Source organism: Tamandua tetradactyla, chromosome 19 (assembly GCF_023851605.1).
Source record: "Tamandua tetradactyla isolate mTamTet1 chromosome 19, mTamTet1.pri, whole genome shotgun sequence".
Classification (NCBI taxonomy): Eukaryota; Metazoa; Chordata; class Mammalia; order Pilosa; family Myrmecophagidae; genus Tamandua; species Tamandua tetradactyla.
Window position 1 is genome coordinate 66,747,864 of NC_135345.1, and position 17,370 is coordinate 66,765,233.

At 33.6% G+C, this 17,370-nt stretch overlaps 1 protein-coding gene and 1 long non-coding RNA gene across 12 annotated transcripts in view; one reads left to right on the forward strand and one right to left on the reverse strand.

The window, feature by feature from the left end:
• EPHA5 (EPH receptor A5) overlaps positions 1–17,370 on the reverse strand; it is a 363,905-nt gene that overhangs the window by 87,044 nt on the left and 259,491 nt on the right. For all 11 annotated transcript variants that reach the window (XM_077136996.1, XM_077136999.1, XM_077137003.1 and 8 more), the window contains 2 exons: positions 7,377–7,501; positions 1,727–1,886 (listed from right to left, as the gene is read on the reverse strand). In XM_077136996.1, coding sequence (XP_076993111.1) covers positions 1,727–1,886; positions 7,377–7,501 — 285 coding nt within the window. The remainder of the gene's footprint in view (positions 1–1,726; positions 1,887–7,376; positions 7,502–17,370) is intronic.
• Positions 1–17,370, forward strand: part of LOC143663291 (uncharacterized) — a 31,425-nt gene that overhangs the window by 13,333 nt on the left and 722 nt on the right. Inside the window, exon 3 of the long non-coding RNA XR_013165896.1 lies at positions 11,256–11,380. This is a non-coding gene — a long non-coding RNA (uncharacterized LOC143663291). The remainder of the gene's footprint in view (positions 1–11,255; positions 11,381–17,370) is intronic.

The following is a 17,370-nucleotide window of genomic DNA, read 5'->3' on the forward strand; positions in this document are numbered from 1 at the left end:
TAAAAGGAAAAGCCACTAGAAAATTGACTGAAACCACATGAAGAAATAAATATCTCTGGTAAAAATAATGACTGATAGTATTGTATTTTTAATTTATAGTCCACATTTTATTTCCTGCAAGATCTTAAAAGCAAACACATAAAATGTAATGATAATTCAGTGGTTCGGGACTCAGTGTATAAACATGTAATTTGTGACAGAATTACATAAGTGTTGGGAAATGGAGGGGTATAGGAACACAGTTTATGTATGCTATTGAAGTTATCTTGATATCAAAGCTAGCAAGATTGTTAATAGAGTTAGAATGTTAAATTTAAGCCCCATGGTAACCACAAGGAAAATATCAGAGAAGATGAAAATCATAGAGACGAAAGTACAGTAAAGGTTACCACGGTGGGAGGGGGTGCGAGTTGGAAGCAATGGGCAGTAAATGTGAAATGAGTATAAGGTTTCTCTTTGGAGGGAAGGGAAAGTTCTGATAATGGATGATTCTGAGGATATTGCAACTTTGTGAATGTGATTAATCCCACTGAATGGTTTGCTTGGGAAAGGGGTTGAGGTGGGAAAATTTATGTTTTATATGTTTCCACAATTTTAAAAAAAAGACTAAGAAAGTAAAGAGATAATAACAATAAAGTATAACATATGCAACTGGATGTGGTCTACGAATGGAGGAGAAAAGGCCCAAAACAACATTTTTTCAGACATAAGAAAATATTGGAATGTAAATTTCTTGAACTCGAAAACTGCACTTAAGGTGATTACGTAAGTGAATAACCTGTCAGTAGGAAATGTGCATGGAACTATCATATGTTTAAGGAGTGTGATGTGTGCAACCTATTCTCATCATCCCCAAATAGAAACTCGGTACAATTTAAGCGTTGACCCCCTATTCCCTACTTCTGCCCCATCTCTTAGGACATTTTAATTTCATTCTTTTTCAATCATTACAAAATAAACATGATAGCAAAGCTATCATTTTGTTGATTTTCAAAAAGAGGAAATACACAATGTTTTTTTCTTCATTTTAAAAAGCATTAATTCTTATATAATCTTGCTTCAAAAGGTATATATGTATGACATTTTATAATATACCTGTGTGTTTTTTTCATAGCAAAAATGATGATAATGTTATCCCTTTCATCTATAAACAAGGCAAGTTATTGTCTCCTAATCCTATTTATAATATATTTACTTTAGGAAAAAATATGTGTTCTAAATATTTTATTTTAATTCAAGAGGAAGAAGTTTTGTATTTTATGGGAAAAAAAATGTACAAGAAGGGTACACCAGAATGTTGCCAGACTCCATTTAAGCAATAACAAATGTCAGATAATTTTTTGAAAATCTAAGAGCATTGTTTCCTTGCCCAACTTGATACTAAAGAAAGTTCTCTATGGTATTTTTATACAAAAACTAACCCTTTTAGAACATAGAACAGTTCAATGAAACAAGTAAAAATAAATGGTAATAGTGCAATAATCTATGGCAGCAATGGAAAAGTCTTTAAAAGCAATATTTAACATTTCTTAAGGATTTCCTGATGTTTAATCTTTCAATAGACTAAACATGATGAGCAGGCCAGGCCCAATGGGTTAGGCCATGCCTGGGAGAGACTAAAGGGGAGTAAAACTGACTGAGTGTCCTGGGAAGGTTATTGATCCACCGATTCTTTTTTTGATAGCCATTACTGAGACATGACTTGGCAGTAATTAAAATGACTTACACACTGGGACGGTTTCAAACTCAAATCTTCGACTGAAGACACCATAGCCCGCTGCTGTGCGTGCTCGAATTTGGAAGACATATACTGAAGCTGGTTTCAAACCCTCTGCAGTAATAGTTGCCTCTTTAGATTTGATAATCGTATAGCTGGTCTCTTGGTCCTTGAAATTCAATTGAAGAAAAAAAAAAAAAGCCAACACATGAATTACTAATAGCAGCAAAATATATAATCATAGATCAGAAAATAAGACATAAACCATTGGACACTCAATTAGTACTGATTTTATGCAGTAGAAAGAAACCTGCATACCCTAAGTATGTTTTGTAGAACTCAAGGTTGGTGGATGAAATGTTCTCCACCCAAGCACCACAGTAGTCTTTGGTTTAAAATACATTTTCGAAGCTTTTAAAATAAAATTTTGCTAAAGATGATTTAAAAATATATTTTAGTATTTCTATTTGTGAGGTTGTTTTCCTCAGGGATATTTTATCATGCACAGTAAACATGCTTCCTTTCTTAGAGAAAACACAATATCTTATGTACGGCCAGAGAAGACTTATGCTTGAAAATCTTTAGTGCACTAGAAATCTAAGTATCTTCAGGGCTTGGGAGAATGTATGAGCGCTTCATCAGAGATCATTAATTTCATTTCACAAAGTCTAAATGGGGAGGGCTGATTAATGTCAAACCACAAATAGGCAAACATTGTTCCTTTTAGTAAACTTTCTATTTTTTCACTTATATGTGTTCGGGGCTGGGGTGAGTAGTGAATGCAGATGGAGGGAAGAAAAACATTACTGGAAAGATAGTTTTGGAAACTAAAACAAAGAGGAACTGTTCCTTTTTCCACTGCCCCACATAAAAGTCTAGACTAAACCATCCATAATCCCCTACTTTCTCTCTGAATTTACCAAGTTAGATATAAAACCTTAGATGTTAAAAAGGATTCAAAACACACAAAAGTCCCTGTTTTGAACTTTCTCCTCTCTTATATTTTTCTCTGTGATATCTTAACTAAACTTTTTTTCTAGAAGTCTGTCCACATATATTGTATTTCTGACACATTTTAAAGGACTAACTGAAGATAAGTAGCGGTTAAGAAGTTTACACCCCATTTTTTAAGAAACAGTCCTTACAAAAACTTTATTGATGACTGAGGTGAATAGAGTATAACCAAATTTCTCTCTAAAAAGTCATGGCTAAATTCTAATCCACAGAGGCTTTTGATGCATTCTAGACAAATGATCTTTAATTTTTCAATGTACAAATTAAATTAAGGTGTTGAACCTTAAATGTTTAGGAAAATTTATCATTATTTGGCAAAGGAGTCAATATAGAAAGTCAAATACTATATAACTTTATTTAGTAAATAACTTTTTGTCAATCACAAATATTTGTTGATCATCTACTATCTACAATACTGCCCCTTCCATAGCCAGGGGCACAATGATGAAAAAGCAGCCAATTTCTTGAAGTCTTCTTTTAAAAAATTGTAAAAAAGCAATATTTTTCTTGGTAATATTGTACTTTTCAGGTTAGCTCTACTTGTAGCAATAATCTTCAGTAAAAGACAAATAAAATGTCTGTGTGTTGATATTATTTTCATTTGAAATAATATTCATTTAAAGGTGATTTAACTTGGTAAAGAATATAGTCACAGCTAAAGTATGAGATTCTGACATAGTTGACATAAATACAATTTTTGAATAAATTATAAACATTTATAATGCAAAGTAAAACGGGTGCTTTATTTTATTTTATTTTTTAATGAAAGAGAAGAGAAACAACAGGGTTAGACTTCTATCCATGTCATTAATTGTGTAAATGTGGGTACACTCTCTCTGAACCTCAGTTTCTTCCTTCTTTTAAAATGGGAACGAAATTACTCAAAGACTATTGTGAGAATCTAAAGACAGACATGGGCATACAGATAATACAGACAGCACAGTAGTTCTTAGTAGTTTGATTATTCCTGCCCCTATATTATGTTGCTAATTTTTTCCATTGAAAAGTAAAATCCAAATCATGGTTGTAATTCCTTACTATTGAAGTTATGATTATTACATTTTGTAAAAAAAAAAACCAAAAAAGCAGAAATTGATACTTTTGTCACAAAAGGAAAAAAAATACGAGGAAACTGGAGTGCTGCTATTTGAAATAATGTATTATCTAATATCAACTGCACAAAAATACACAACATTTTGTGGGATTTATCTGTAGCATCAAGTAATAATTGGTTGTTTCTTATTTAAGGTCTTACCTAATGGTATATTGTCTCTCTGAGTTAGCCGGATACTGCATTACTGCAGGGATGTGAGCAAAGCACACATCTAAGGGATCAAAACTATTAAACACACCTTTTGAATTATCTAAGTTATCATCCCAAATTTGCCTTTGTTCCATTCCTCTAAATCACTCTTGCATTTTAATTTTCTTCGTATTGTGCACCCTAAGTACACATTTTTAATATTCACAACTGCTTGGTTGCCAAGTCCTTGGTCAGGGCAGTGGCTTTTGCTGCCCTCATGTCCCAGCTGGGCAAATGTGCGACATTCCCAAGCTGCTTAGCAAACACTGTTCACACGCAGCGAGGGGAGGGCCTCAGCAGAAAGAGCCAGCTGGCAAATACCCTGCCAAGGGGAAGCTTTCCTTTGCTTCTGCCTTTAAGAGATGGCAATGGGCCCATCACCATGCAGGAGGAGAGAGACCCAATGACCTCTATTACAGCAGGGCAATCACAGGCAGAAATGCCAGCTGGCAAATGCATATGCCCTGGAAAGCTCTGCCACCTGTGTCTGGCCAAAAGCCACCCAATGAAATGGTGGTGTCATTCTGAAAGTTCAAAACAAGCTCTAAAATGCTATTAGGACCCACATCTAAATGAGTATTGTTATTTTAGGAAATAAATAATAATGAGGCATGTTAAATGTTAAGTTTTTTTCTATGTTTATTTTATTTGCCCATTCAAAAATTTTACTCAGAAAAAAGTCCTAGGGATGAATATCTTCACTGTAAAAAGGGAAATATCAACCAAGAGATGTTAGTAACCTTCCCTAAATAATATCTTATATAAAGGTTTAGGTCTATTAAAGTATGGAAATAATCAATTTGTTATTCATTTATTGAGCATATAGAAACCTTTTTTTCTAAAATCACTTGTTCCTACATTAAGTTATGCTACTAATGGAATGCATTAATACAGAATTGTGTATAAAATATAAAAGCAAACTACACTGAATCAATATAATTGAAAACAAAGTCAAACCATAAATAATTTCACAACTCAGAAAATACACAGTAGGAGAAATAGAAAATGACCCTAACACTTGTTAAATAATTGTTCCAACAGAAGCATCAGCTTATAAAGATAAAATAATATCTATACAGTCTTCCTTCTATTGAATATTACACATGTAATGATACTCAAACTTATGCCGGAAGATGATAGTGAAAACATTGGGTGTTTGAGTTTATGTCATAGGACAATTTTCTTAAGATTAAAAAGAGGACCAGTAATTGTTCCCTTGATCCAGCTAATTAGTTTAGGGAAAGAAAAACAATGCAATCAAATGCACCTTTCAAATTTTTACTCTTCTTGCTATTGAACATTATTTCACCTCAGGTATATACATATATACATATTTTGGTATTTAGTTGCTTTATAATGCCGTGATGCATTTCGGTTTCGTTAAAGATCACAATGAAAATTTGAAAACTTAGAATGTTTACAAAGGAATTCAGTATGTGTCTGTGTATATTCATATAATTATTTTTCTAGCTTTGCATTAGTATATTGCAGTAATGATTAAACTCTAATAAGGAATACAATTCTTAATATTACAAACTGTTTTTGAGTACAGTATATGTTTAAACTGTAGACCTCTGGAATTTGTAATGCAACTTCAGACTACTACTCCCAGTGTAACAGGAATAACAGGAGAGAATAAAGTCACTATATTCTACTTAAATAAGCCCACTTCTGTTTACAGTAAGCACTGTAAGCCATAACCCAACATACCTTTGTCTCAGAGATATTCTCTTAGTACATTCTTGAGGAACATATATCTCTTTTGCAAAATGTAAGCATCATTTATACTCTCTAATAATCAATTGTAATGATATTACAGGACATTCTTAGAAAGATATCTATTTAAAAGTGATAATAGATTGTTAATCTTTTTATAATATCATTATGAACATTGTGGAGATACTAAAAACCTACAAAGAATATGAAGAAAGAGCCCCCCTGCACATACCCACTGTTTTGTTCACTGTTGTATTTTGCACAGATAATTGTTGAATCAACAAATGAAAGAACAATTTTTTTAAATAAAAAAATTATGAAGCGTTAATATGTCAATGCATTTTCCTACTCTCCTTCATCTATGCAACTTGGAAATTTTACTAATCTTTATTAATAGGATTCAGCATTTTTATATTTTTGTACAAGTATAAGGGGAATACTTTGTCCCCTTCCCTTTTCCAATGTCCTAGCTTAGGTAATTTCTTAATTACTGGAAAGTAAGCTTTTGTGCTTTCTGCCACCCGGCCAACTCTTTCCTAAGAAAGGAGGGTGGTGTTTTTGTGAGTTTGGGAGAAGGAAGTGAGAATGTGTGGTTCACTACTGTCCTTTTCATTTTGGGTTTGCTTGCCTTCAGTATGTCTGCATTCTTTCCTACTCCTACTTCCATAGGAGTAGATGACACTTTAGGGTCAAGGTCTCTGTCCAAGGTCATAAAGGCAGGTGGGTGCCAAGGTCATAAAGAAAGGTGGGTGCCTATCTATCTTTATCTTTTCCATTGGAACTAAGAAGTGGTTCTGGGTAAGTGTGTTGGTCCTTCAGATCCAAACCCCCTCTTTAGTAAACTGTACAACAATTAGAGTAGGGTGGGGATGGGAACAGTAGGCAGTCTGATTATGGTGACTTTTCTAAGCCACATATTTAAATGCAATTTCCATATTTCTAAATTCAACTTTTGTTTCCATTTGTAATATTTCTTTACTAATAGCTCACTTGGTTTTGGTTTCAGAAAAGAGGAAAGGGAATGATTACTGCTTTTAGACCTCAATAACTGTCATGACACAATAACATAAGATCGGACCTAAGAGACAGCTCAGAGAAGATGAGGAACTCAAGACAGATAGGGAATGTGAGACACATCTTGTTTTGCATCCTCAAATTTTAAAATAAAGTTTAGACTGTGGTGCTAGACTTTTGTTACAGTTTCATAAACTATACAGGTTGTTCATATATCTTCTCTGCCTATAATTCCATAGCAATATAGGTATTATTAATAACTGTCAATAAACAAAGGTCATTTTCTTTTTGGCATGCCACAGTTACTAAGCTCAACAGCTTAAGTGCTTGCAACACTTTCAAAATAAGCTATAACTTCATGTCTCAATTCTGTTAAATCTAGTTACACTGTTGTTGGACTGTACAGCAGTACAGGTAGCATAAACTATTTTGCAGAAGAAAAGTCTGAACAGAGTGCTCTGTGTACACTTCAAGCCTCCATAAACATGATTGCAAAATCAACTGTCATTGATTTATGCATCAACTTGCAACCTACTCTTCTACAAATTGAATAACTGAAATTGCTAAAATGAAAAAAAAAAGAAAGGTCAATTATTATTCTTCTAATCCTACCTTTTCAAAATATTTGATTTCATATTCCAAGATGATTCCATTGGGACGATCTGGCTCTTGCCAAGACAAAGAGATACTGTTTTTTGCAATCTTCCCCTTTTTCACATTTGTGACTGGAGAGGGGGCTGCAAAACAGTACAAATAAAGAGTCATGCGATTAACAGAATTCTGAAATTCCAACCAAATTCTTGTTCACACACATAGACATTTACTGGGCGATTACCTTCTGTGTAAAATGTTTACTGCCATTTTGGGAATGTAGTATAATAAAAATCCCAAACAATTAAATTTTTTCTTAAACTCATAACAATTTTATTATTTTTTTTCAATACAAGTTTTAAATATTGTGAATGATATTTACAAATATAAATCAGCTAAATGTCCTGAGAATTTTTTCATAATCAAACCTTATTATCATAGAATCTGAAATCCACACTTTCTCCATAAAGTTTCTTGATGACCTAATGGATTTTCAATGTTTCTAAACTTTATGGACCCTGTATAACCTATTCCATTATGCTAACAGATACATGAATGTCTATATTATCATATTCCCACATATTAAGTTTTTTTAATCATTTATTATTTTGAAATTACTTGGGTCCTATAATCATGAATATTTTCATACAAAAATAAACTGGGGAGTTTTCTTTCAAAGATCTGTTATTAAGTATATATTATATCTTGAAATCAAATAGAAGAATCATTTTCCCTCATTTCCATCTTCTCCATATATTTAATGAAATGTCCCAATCACTTGTAGTGTCCATTGCTTTCTGCTTTAGTGTCACAGAAACAAAAGTAATATGACAAAAATTGAAAAAAATATGTATGTTAATAAACGTATGTTCTGGGTATCTAGGCTCTTTTTGAATTCACAAAGCTTTTGGGTATTTGACCCAATTTATCAGTTTTATCAATCTGTTGTGTCTTCTATAGACTCTGGCTTTAACATCATAAAGAGGTATTGACTAATAATTTTTCCCACTATTGACGGCCTTTATTATGCAATTTGTAGCTTTTATAAGAGGCACAAGATAGACCATCATCAGTTAATAAGTGGTCATTTTTCTAAGATGGAAAAAATGTCAGCCTAGTGAGAAGCTTACAACCAGAGGCATAGCCTGACCTCATTGCACCAGACAATGGGTGAAATTTAAAAACAAATAATGTCCAACCATTTTGATTTCCAGCACTTTTCAGACAAAATAACACACTGTCATTTAAGTCATCCTTAATTATTTTTATCTACTCCACAGAAAATACAACCAAATCAGAGAAAACACTTTTACACATGACAGCAAGAACAAAGTTTAGAACTTTGTAGTGTGAAGGTGGGGTTGGGGAGAGGCTGAGCTTTAAAAATTTAGGCTAAGTCATGTCACTTCTCTGCTGAAAATCCTCTAGCACCTCTCTGTCTTACTGAAGGGTAAAACCCCTATCCTCAATTACATGCTAGGATCTACAACTTTCTGGCAACGTGCATCTTCTCTGCCCTTATCTTCTGTTTCTTTACCAGCTGTGCCCCAGGCTTTCTGTTCTTAGGACACTACAGATATGCTTCTACCTAAGTTAGGACCATTGCACTTGAACTTCGGTGGTCAGGGGTCTCTTCTCCCAGATTCCATCGTTGCCCTCTCCTTGACACCTTCCAGGTTTATCTTTGAGGCATTCCCTGAGTACTCTACTTTCTCTAGTAATCAACCTTCACACTCATCTCCTTTCATATAGCTGTTCCCTTTGCCCCTTCATTTCTCCTTAATCCTTGCATCTAGCACCATATGACATGCTATGTATCTTAATTAAATATTTGCTTTTTTCTAGCCCCCCCAAATCACAAAGTAAGATTTATGAGGGCAGTGATATTGTTTATTTTGTTCACTGTTGAATCCCTAGCATCAAGAATAATACCTGAGACAGAGTAGTTTTAAATAAATATGTAGAAGAAACTTCAAGGTAATATATACAAAATCTTTATTTTTATATATTTTTTGGTGAATGGCAATATACTCAATAAAATTAAATATTAAATTAATATTCAATATTATTTAATATTGAATAATATTCCCAATAAAATTAAAATCAATAGAGATACACATAATCTTCAAGAGAGCGATAGGTTTACTTTTTAGTGTTTGTGTATACATAATGGGGTTATAATGTCTTAGTGTTGCAGTGTACGTTTTTTAATTCTTTTAATTTCATTCAGGACTTGATGATCTTCAACTTCAGAGGATTCATATTTTCGTCTTATTTTTATTTTCTTAAAGACATCTAGTTTCATAGATTTTTCCGGGAATACTACAGAAAACTAGTGCACCTATAAAGCTAAAGCATCTAAAAGCAGCTTTGAAATTGCAGTTTGTTTTGTTCCATGGAAAGTGTAATTAACTGTCAGTTCTCACTAGTTCACTCTGGCATAGATTCAAAGTTCCTATTGATTTCTCGAGAGAAGAGTCATACCAATTCTGGGTTGTGGACAGATCATCCAGAAAACATGGCAAGATAAAAGAGTTTGCTATGGACTCCCTAGATCATCATAGCATTTGTGATAAAATAACAAATTCTCTGAAGTAGAAACACTAACAGAGGACTAAGGAAGATAGCAGACTACTTTGATCTCTTGTAGGAAACCAGGAAGATAACTTCAGCTATCAACAGTTTTCAATAGTAGACTCGATTACTTTAGTTTATTCAACAGTATATATATATATTTTTATATAAACATATAAATTTATATTAATATATATTTATTTATAAAAAATTGTCATAAACCATGAATTACAAATATTTTTCCCATAACCATTATTAATTCATTGCATTACACATTAGGATAATATTAGGTGAAGATTTCTGCTTTATTTTAAAACTTAATCAGTTCTTTTAATAAAATAATCAACCTTTTCAAAGCAAAACTATCAAATGTCAACACAGATATGGCCAGCCTGAAGTGGAATGCTTCGCCATTTACCTATATCCATCATATTGAAGCATAAATTATTTAGATTTCAAAGACTGGGTGATTTGTTTAACAAATGCTATTCATTTCTAAATTCCGTTTTCTCAAAGGCTAAGACGTACTTTTTAAACTAATGAGCCAGGAGGGAGAAAAGAAGATGATTTCTGAGCTCAGGAGAGTTCAGGAATAATTTCCTCTCTGACAAGACAATTTTTGCATCACCTGAGTAAAAGTGATGGAAGTGGAGACACTGTCAGGTCCCAGGAACACAATGATGATGCACAAATTGTGAATAGCTGCAATCTTCCACTAACCAAAGTATTTTGCAGGAATTAAGGAAATTAAAAATATTTGTAACCAGATCTGTCAGCATTAAAAGACATGTTTAATTTATCTTATTTGCCTGCCTCATGGGTACCTCTCTCTCTCGTTTTTTTTTTTTTTTTTTTCTACTCAAATTTCTACAAAGTAAGCCTGGAACAAAAATGAAAATGACGATTATAAGAAAACATGTGAGAGAAATCAAGTAGTGATGAGAACAAAGTCATTTGCACTATTACTGAATTTTAGTTTTTGGATACGTAGAAATATTCTGAATTATTATCTCTGTATTGACACTGACCTTTGAGTGTCTGGTTAATAAGGAAGATGCTGATCCTTTAGGCAGGTAACAGTTTCCAATATGAAGTAATTGTTTGAGTGTGGTTTTTAAATAAAATTTTCAACTTAGAATGGTTTTATGTTTATTAAAAAAATGACAAGGAGAGTAGATAGTTTCCATATACCCACACATAGTCTCCCCTATTATTAACATTTTACATTAGTATGGCACATTTGCAACAATTACTAAAACAATATTGATACATTACTATTACCTAAATTCTATTCTTTATTCAGATACCCTTAAATTTCTGTTCCAGGATCCCATCCAGCATACTGCCTTATGTTTAGTCATCTTATGTCCTCAGGCTCCTTGTGGCTATGACAGTTTCTCAGACTTTCTTTGATTTTGATGACCTTCACAGTTTTGAGGAGTACTGATCAGGTAATTGTCAATATGTCTTTCAATTTATATGTTTTATGTTTTTCATTAGACTGGGTGTACAAGTTTCTAGGAGGAAGCCCACAGAAGTAAAATGTTATTCTCATCATATCAAGGATATGTGCTATCAACATAACATTAATGTTGAGTTAACCTCAGACACCTGGCTCGGGTATGGTTTATCAGATTTCTCTACTCTAAAATTCCTTCTTTTCTTTCTCTCCATGCTGTATTTTGGAAGGAATTCATTGCACAGCCCACACTAAAGGAATGGGAAGGTATGATCCACCCTCTTGAGGGTGATGCATCTACATAAATTATTAGGAATTTTTTTGCATAAGTGCTTTGTCTATTACATTTCATTAATTAATTTATTAATTTATCAGTATCACATTAATAAATATTTTTTAATACTTCAATTTATAATTCAATAGTACTCTATTTTGCTGCACACATTTTTTACCTTTAACTTTTGTGATCTTTTTTTCAGTTAGTCCCTTAGGCTATTCATTGTAGTTTGTTTTTTCTTTTTTTTTTTTTTTTGATCAATTTCTTACATTATTGTATCACAAGACCAGATGTTCTGAGCTCATCTTGCATATGTACTGCCCCAGTCCTTGAACTCCAAGTTATTTCTCCAAGGAACTATGATTTTTTTTTTTTTTCACATGGGCAGGCACCGGGAATCGAACCCAGGTCCTCTGGCATGGCAGGCAAGCATTCTTGCTTGCTGAGCCACCGTGGCCCGCCCGGAACTATGATTTTTGTTTGTTTGTTTTGTTTTAATTCCAGAATGGTATTAGAAAACAAGATCTGGGTGTTAGGTGTTAGGTGTGCTTCTTGTTACCTTGATGTTGCTGATTCTAGGCTCTTTCAGCTGCAAGAGCAAGGGAATAAATGTGTATATAATAACCCGTGTATATACATGCATCTATAAGTATTTATATATGATATTTAAATGACCGGGAACTGTCTGAAACAACTATTTTGAAGTTCCGGAGAACAAAAGAGCACAATACAGCATGCAGGGAGAAGCAGGAGGAAGAGGCTGATAAATTACAGTAAAGAATAGTGAATTGCTCTCCCTGAGGCTGCTCACAATGCCCACACTCCAATTTCATGGCAGGCTGCTGTGGGATCCAATGCGTGGCTAGTTTGCTAGTGACAGAACAGGACATAGAAATCCTCTTTCTTGAGACCAGGAATGAGCAGAGCTGATTAATCATCATGGCTTTTGATTAGCAAATTGGAAATTCTGAGTGCCCAGCTCTAAGGGCAGCCATTGTTTCAAATGGCACCTAATAGAGGTGACAGTGGTAGAGACTTAAGGACACTGTACTTCCTCAGAGCTGCAGGGGAAAGTTAGCTGAAGGGCTGCAATTGTTGGGCAGACCAGGAAAGCTCAGCTATGGGGAGCCAGAGGAGAAACTCTTGGTACCTTTCCTGATCTCCTCACTAGGACATTTTGAAGCTGGTTCGCATCCTGTTTCAGTTGGGAAAGATAGATTTGGGAAAGCGCTCTAGGGTGTGTACCTCCACCCAGAATTTTTCTTCCAAGTAAAAGCATCTTGAAACAAGGAAAGCAGTACAAGAAACTATAGAGACGAATTGTCTGTGGCAAAGTCCCACCAGCTTCAAACACCAAAGAGAGGGAGGTCTGTCTCCTGGGAAACAGAGAGGATAAGCAAACTTCTAAAAACAGGGGAACTCCAAAACAATTAGCAAGCAAATGTCTAGGACAAGACAGAGGGCCAGAAAAGAAGGGAAGACACTGTACAATGCATTGTTTTGGCAGGACTTTTCCTGAGTAAGAAAAGCCTAGAAACAGACATTTCAGAAAATAAACCTCAGTGTTAACATTTTAAAATATTAAGCTATACACGTACAATAAAAGAGTACAAGACAAACAAAGGAACAGGGAATGGCTAAAGGAAGAAGATTGAAAACAAAAAACAAAACAGAAAACAAAGACAAAATGTGGTTGATTACAAAAGTAATCTTTTAAAAAAATGATCATATAAATGATCAAAGAGATGAAGGAAAATAATTAGAACTAAAGGGCATCAGGAAAACAATGATCACACAATATGAGAGTCCTAGTAAAGAGAAAGAAATTTTAAAAAGGATCCAAGTAGAACTACTGGAGTTGAAGACGATAATAACTGCAATGAAAAATTCCCAGGAGGGTTTCAAGATGGCAGAAGAAAGAATCAGTGAACTTGATAACAAGACACCTGAAATGAATCAGACTGAGGAGCAGAAAGGAAAGAAGAAGTAATAAAGCAAAAATAGTCTTAGACACCTCTTGGATATCATCAAGCACAACAATTTCAGGATTATGAGATTCCCAGAAGGAGGAGAGAGAAAGGGGCAGAAGGAATATTCAAAGAAATAATGACAGAACTTCCAAAGGTAACAAAAGACATGAATATACATTTTTTAAGAAGCCCAGGGAACTTCCTACCGGTCAGGAGAGAGTTAAGGAGGAAATAAGAATCAAAATTAGGTAATATTTCAAGGTGAATGAGAATGAAAATACAATATAGAGAGGCTAATGGATGCAGTGAGGGCAATGAAGAGAGAGAGAAATTTCAAGTCCTAAATGCTAACATTAAAAGAAGGAAGGTTTCAAATCAGACTCAACCTCAAAACTGGAAGAACAAGAAAAAGAAGAACAAACTAAACCTACTGTGAGCTGAAGGAAAGAAATAAAGATGACAGTCTCAAGACAAATTAAACCAGAAAAATAAAATAAAATAAAATAAAATCCATGATACCAAAGTTGTTCTTTCAAAAAAAATCAATAAAATAGCCAAACCTTTAGCTAGTATGATGAGGAAAAAGACAGGGTAAAAATAAATAAAATCAGAGATTTAAAGCAAGATACTACTACCAATCCTGTTGAAATAAGGAGAACTATAAAAGGACATTATGAGCAACTATAAACTAATAAATTAGACAATCTAGATTAATAGAAAAATTATTAAAACACACAAACTGCCTACACTGTGTCAAGAAGAAATAGAAGATCTCAACAAACCAGTTAGTTATAAACAGATCAAATCAGTAATCAAAAACTTCCCAACAAAGAAAGCCCAGCACTTCGTAGGTGGCTTTAGAGGGCTATTCTGCCAAACGTTCCAATAATACTTAACTCCAATTCTCCTCAAGCTCTTCCAAATAATTGAAGGAGGCCCACTCCCTAATTCATTCTATGAGACCATCACCCTCATGAAAATCAGATAAAGAAGCTACGACTAAAGAAAACTACAGCCAAAATATCTCTGATTAATACAGATGCAAAAATCCTCAATAAAATAATAGCAAACTAAATCTAACAGCATAATAAAATAATCATACACCACAATAAAGGGAAATTTCTTCCATGTATGCAAAATTTGTTCCACATGAAAAAAATCAATAATGTAATATACCAAATTAACACAGTGAAGAAAAAACCCAAAATGATTAACTCAACTGATATAAAAAAAAAGGTATTTGACAAAATCCAGCACCTCTTCTTGAAAAAAAAATAAATAAATGGAAACTTCTCAACATGATAAAAGGCATACATGGAAACCTATGACTAACATCCTCCTTAATGGTGAAAGTCAGGAAACTTTACCTGTAAGATCAGAAACAAGCCAAGGTTGACCACTGTCATTATTGTTATTCAACATGCTACTATAAGTTCTTGTCAGGGCATTACGTACAAAAAACAAACAAAATAAAATAAAATAAAAGGTATCCAAATTGGAAAGGAAGAAGTAAAACTTTCCTCATTTGCTGATGATATGATTCTATCACAGGAAATCCTGAAAAATAAACAGCAAAGCTCCTACAGCTAATAAATGAATGCAGCACAGTTGTGGTATACAAGAGCAGCACCCTAAAATCATTAGTGTTTCTATACACAAGAAAAGAACAATCAGAAGAAGATATCAAGAAGAAAATTCCATTCACAATAGCAAATAAAAGAATAAAATACCTAGGAATAAATCTATCCAAGGATGTAAAGGACTTGTACACAGAAAACAACAAAACATTGCTAAAATAAATAAAAGAATATCTAAGTAAATGGAATGTCATTCCACGTTAATGGATTAGAAGGATAAAATATCAGTAAGATGTCAATTGTACCCAAAGCAATTGGTAGATTTAGCACAATCCCAATCAAAATTTCACCAACCGTCTTTGCAGAAATGGAAAAAAAAAAAAACACTATCAAATTTATACGGAAGGGGAAATGGCACTGAATAGCTAAAACCATCTTGAAAAAAGAAGGAAGACTGAGGATTCACACTTCTTGATCTTAAAACTTATTACAAAGCCACAGTAATCAAAGCTGCATGATACTGGCACAAGGACAGATGTATGGACCAATGAAATCCAATTGAGAGCTCAGAAATCAACCCTCACATTTATTACCAACTGATTTTGAAAAGTGGCAAAGTACCACTCAACTGGTAAAATATATTCTCTTCAACAAATGCTGTTTGGAAAACTAGATCTTCATTTGCGAAAAACAGAAGGAACCACAACCCTATACCTTATACAAAAATGAACGCAAACTGGATAAAAGAACTAAATATATGACCTAGAACCGTCAAACTCCTAGAAGACAACATAAAGAAACATCTTCAGAATCTTGTATTAGGTAATGGTTCCTTAGAATTTGCACCCAAGGCACAAGCAACCAAAGAAAAATTAGATAAATGGGACCTCTGCAAAATTGAAATCTTTTGTGACTCAAAAGACTTTATCCTGAAATTAATATAACAACCTAAACAATGGGACAAAATATTTGGAAACCCATATCTGATAAAGGTTTAATATTCAGAATATATAAAGGACCCCTTAAACTTAAAAAAAGACAAAGAAACCAATTACAAAAATGGGCAAAAGACTTGAACAGACATCTCTCCAAAGAATATATACAAATGGCCACAAAGCACATGAAAACACTCTCAATATCATTAACTATCATGGAAATGCAAATGAAAACCACAATGTGATACTATTTCCAACCCATTAGAATGACTTTTATTAAAAAAAAAAAAGAACAAAGTTTAGAGATGATGCAGAGAAACAGGGATACACATTCATTGCTGATGGGAATGTAAAATAATGCAGCCACTGTCAAAGACAGTTTGGCAGTCCTTCGGAAAGCTAAGTAGAGAACCTACCAGCAAGCCCACTACCAAAATAATTGAAAATAAGATCTCAAACAGAAATTGGCAAACCATATTTGTAGCAACATTATTAACAAATGCCCAAAGATGGAAGCAACCAAACTGTCTATCAACCAATGGATGAATAAATAAAATGTTGTATATACATACAATGTAATATTATTTAGTCATAAAAAGAATGAAGTCCTGATACATGCGACAACATGGATGAACATTGAAGACATCACGCTGAGTGAAATAAGCCAGACCCAAAAGGACAAATACTATATGATCTCACAGATTTGAAACAATTGTAATATGAAAACTCATAGAGTTAGAATTTAGAATATGGTCTTCAGGGGACTGATTGGGGATAGGTCCCGGGAGGTTAAGGCTTAAAATGTACAGCGTTCCTATTCGGAATGCTGAGAGTGCTTTGGTAGTGTGTGTGGTGATGGCAACACAACACTGTGAATGTAGTTAACAGCATCAAAATGTATATCTGAATGTGATTAAAAGGGGAGATATTTGATTGTATATACGACAATAAAAGTTTTTTTTTTTAAATCCATGGGACTGCACTACACAGTAAACTCTAACTTAAACCATCAACAGCAGTTAATAGTACAGTTATCAAAATGTGCTTTCATGAATTGCAACAAATGCTTCATACCAATGCAAGGTGTTAATCAGAGGGTGGTATATGGAAATTTTGGATATTATGTGTGCCTTGTTCTTTAAACCTATAGCTTCTCTAATAAAAAAATCTAGATAGAATCAAGTATTTGTTAATGGTATTTAAAAATCAAATAAATATATCTC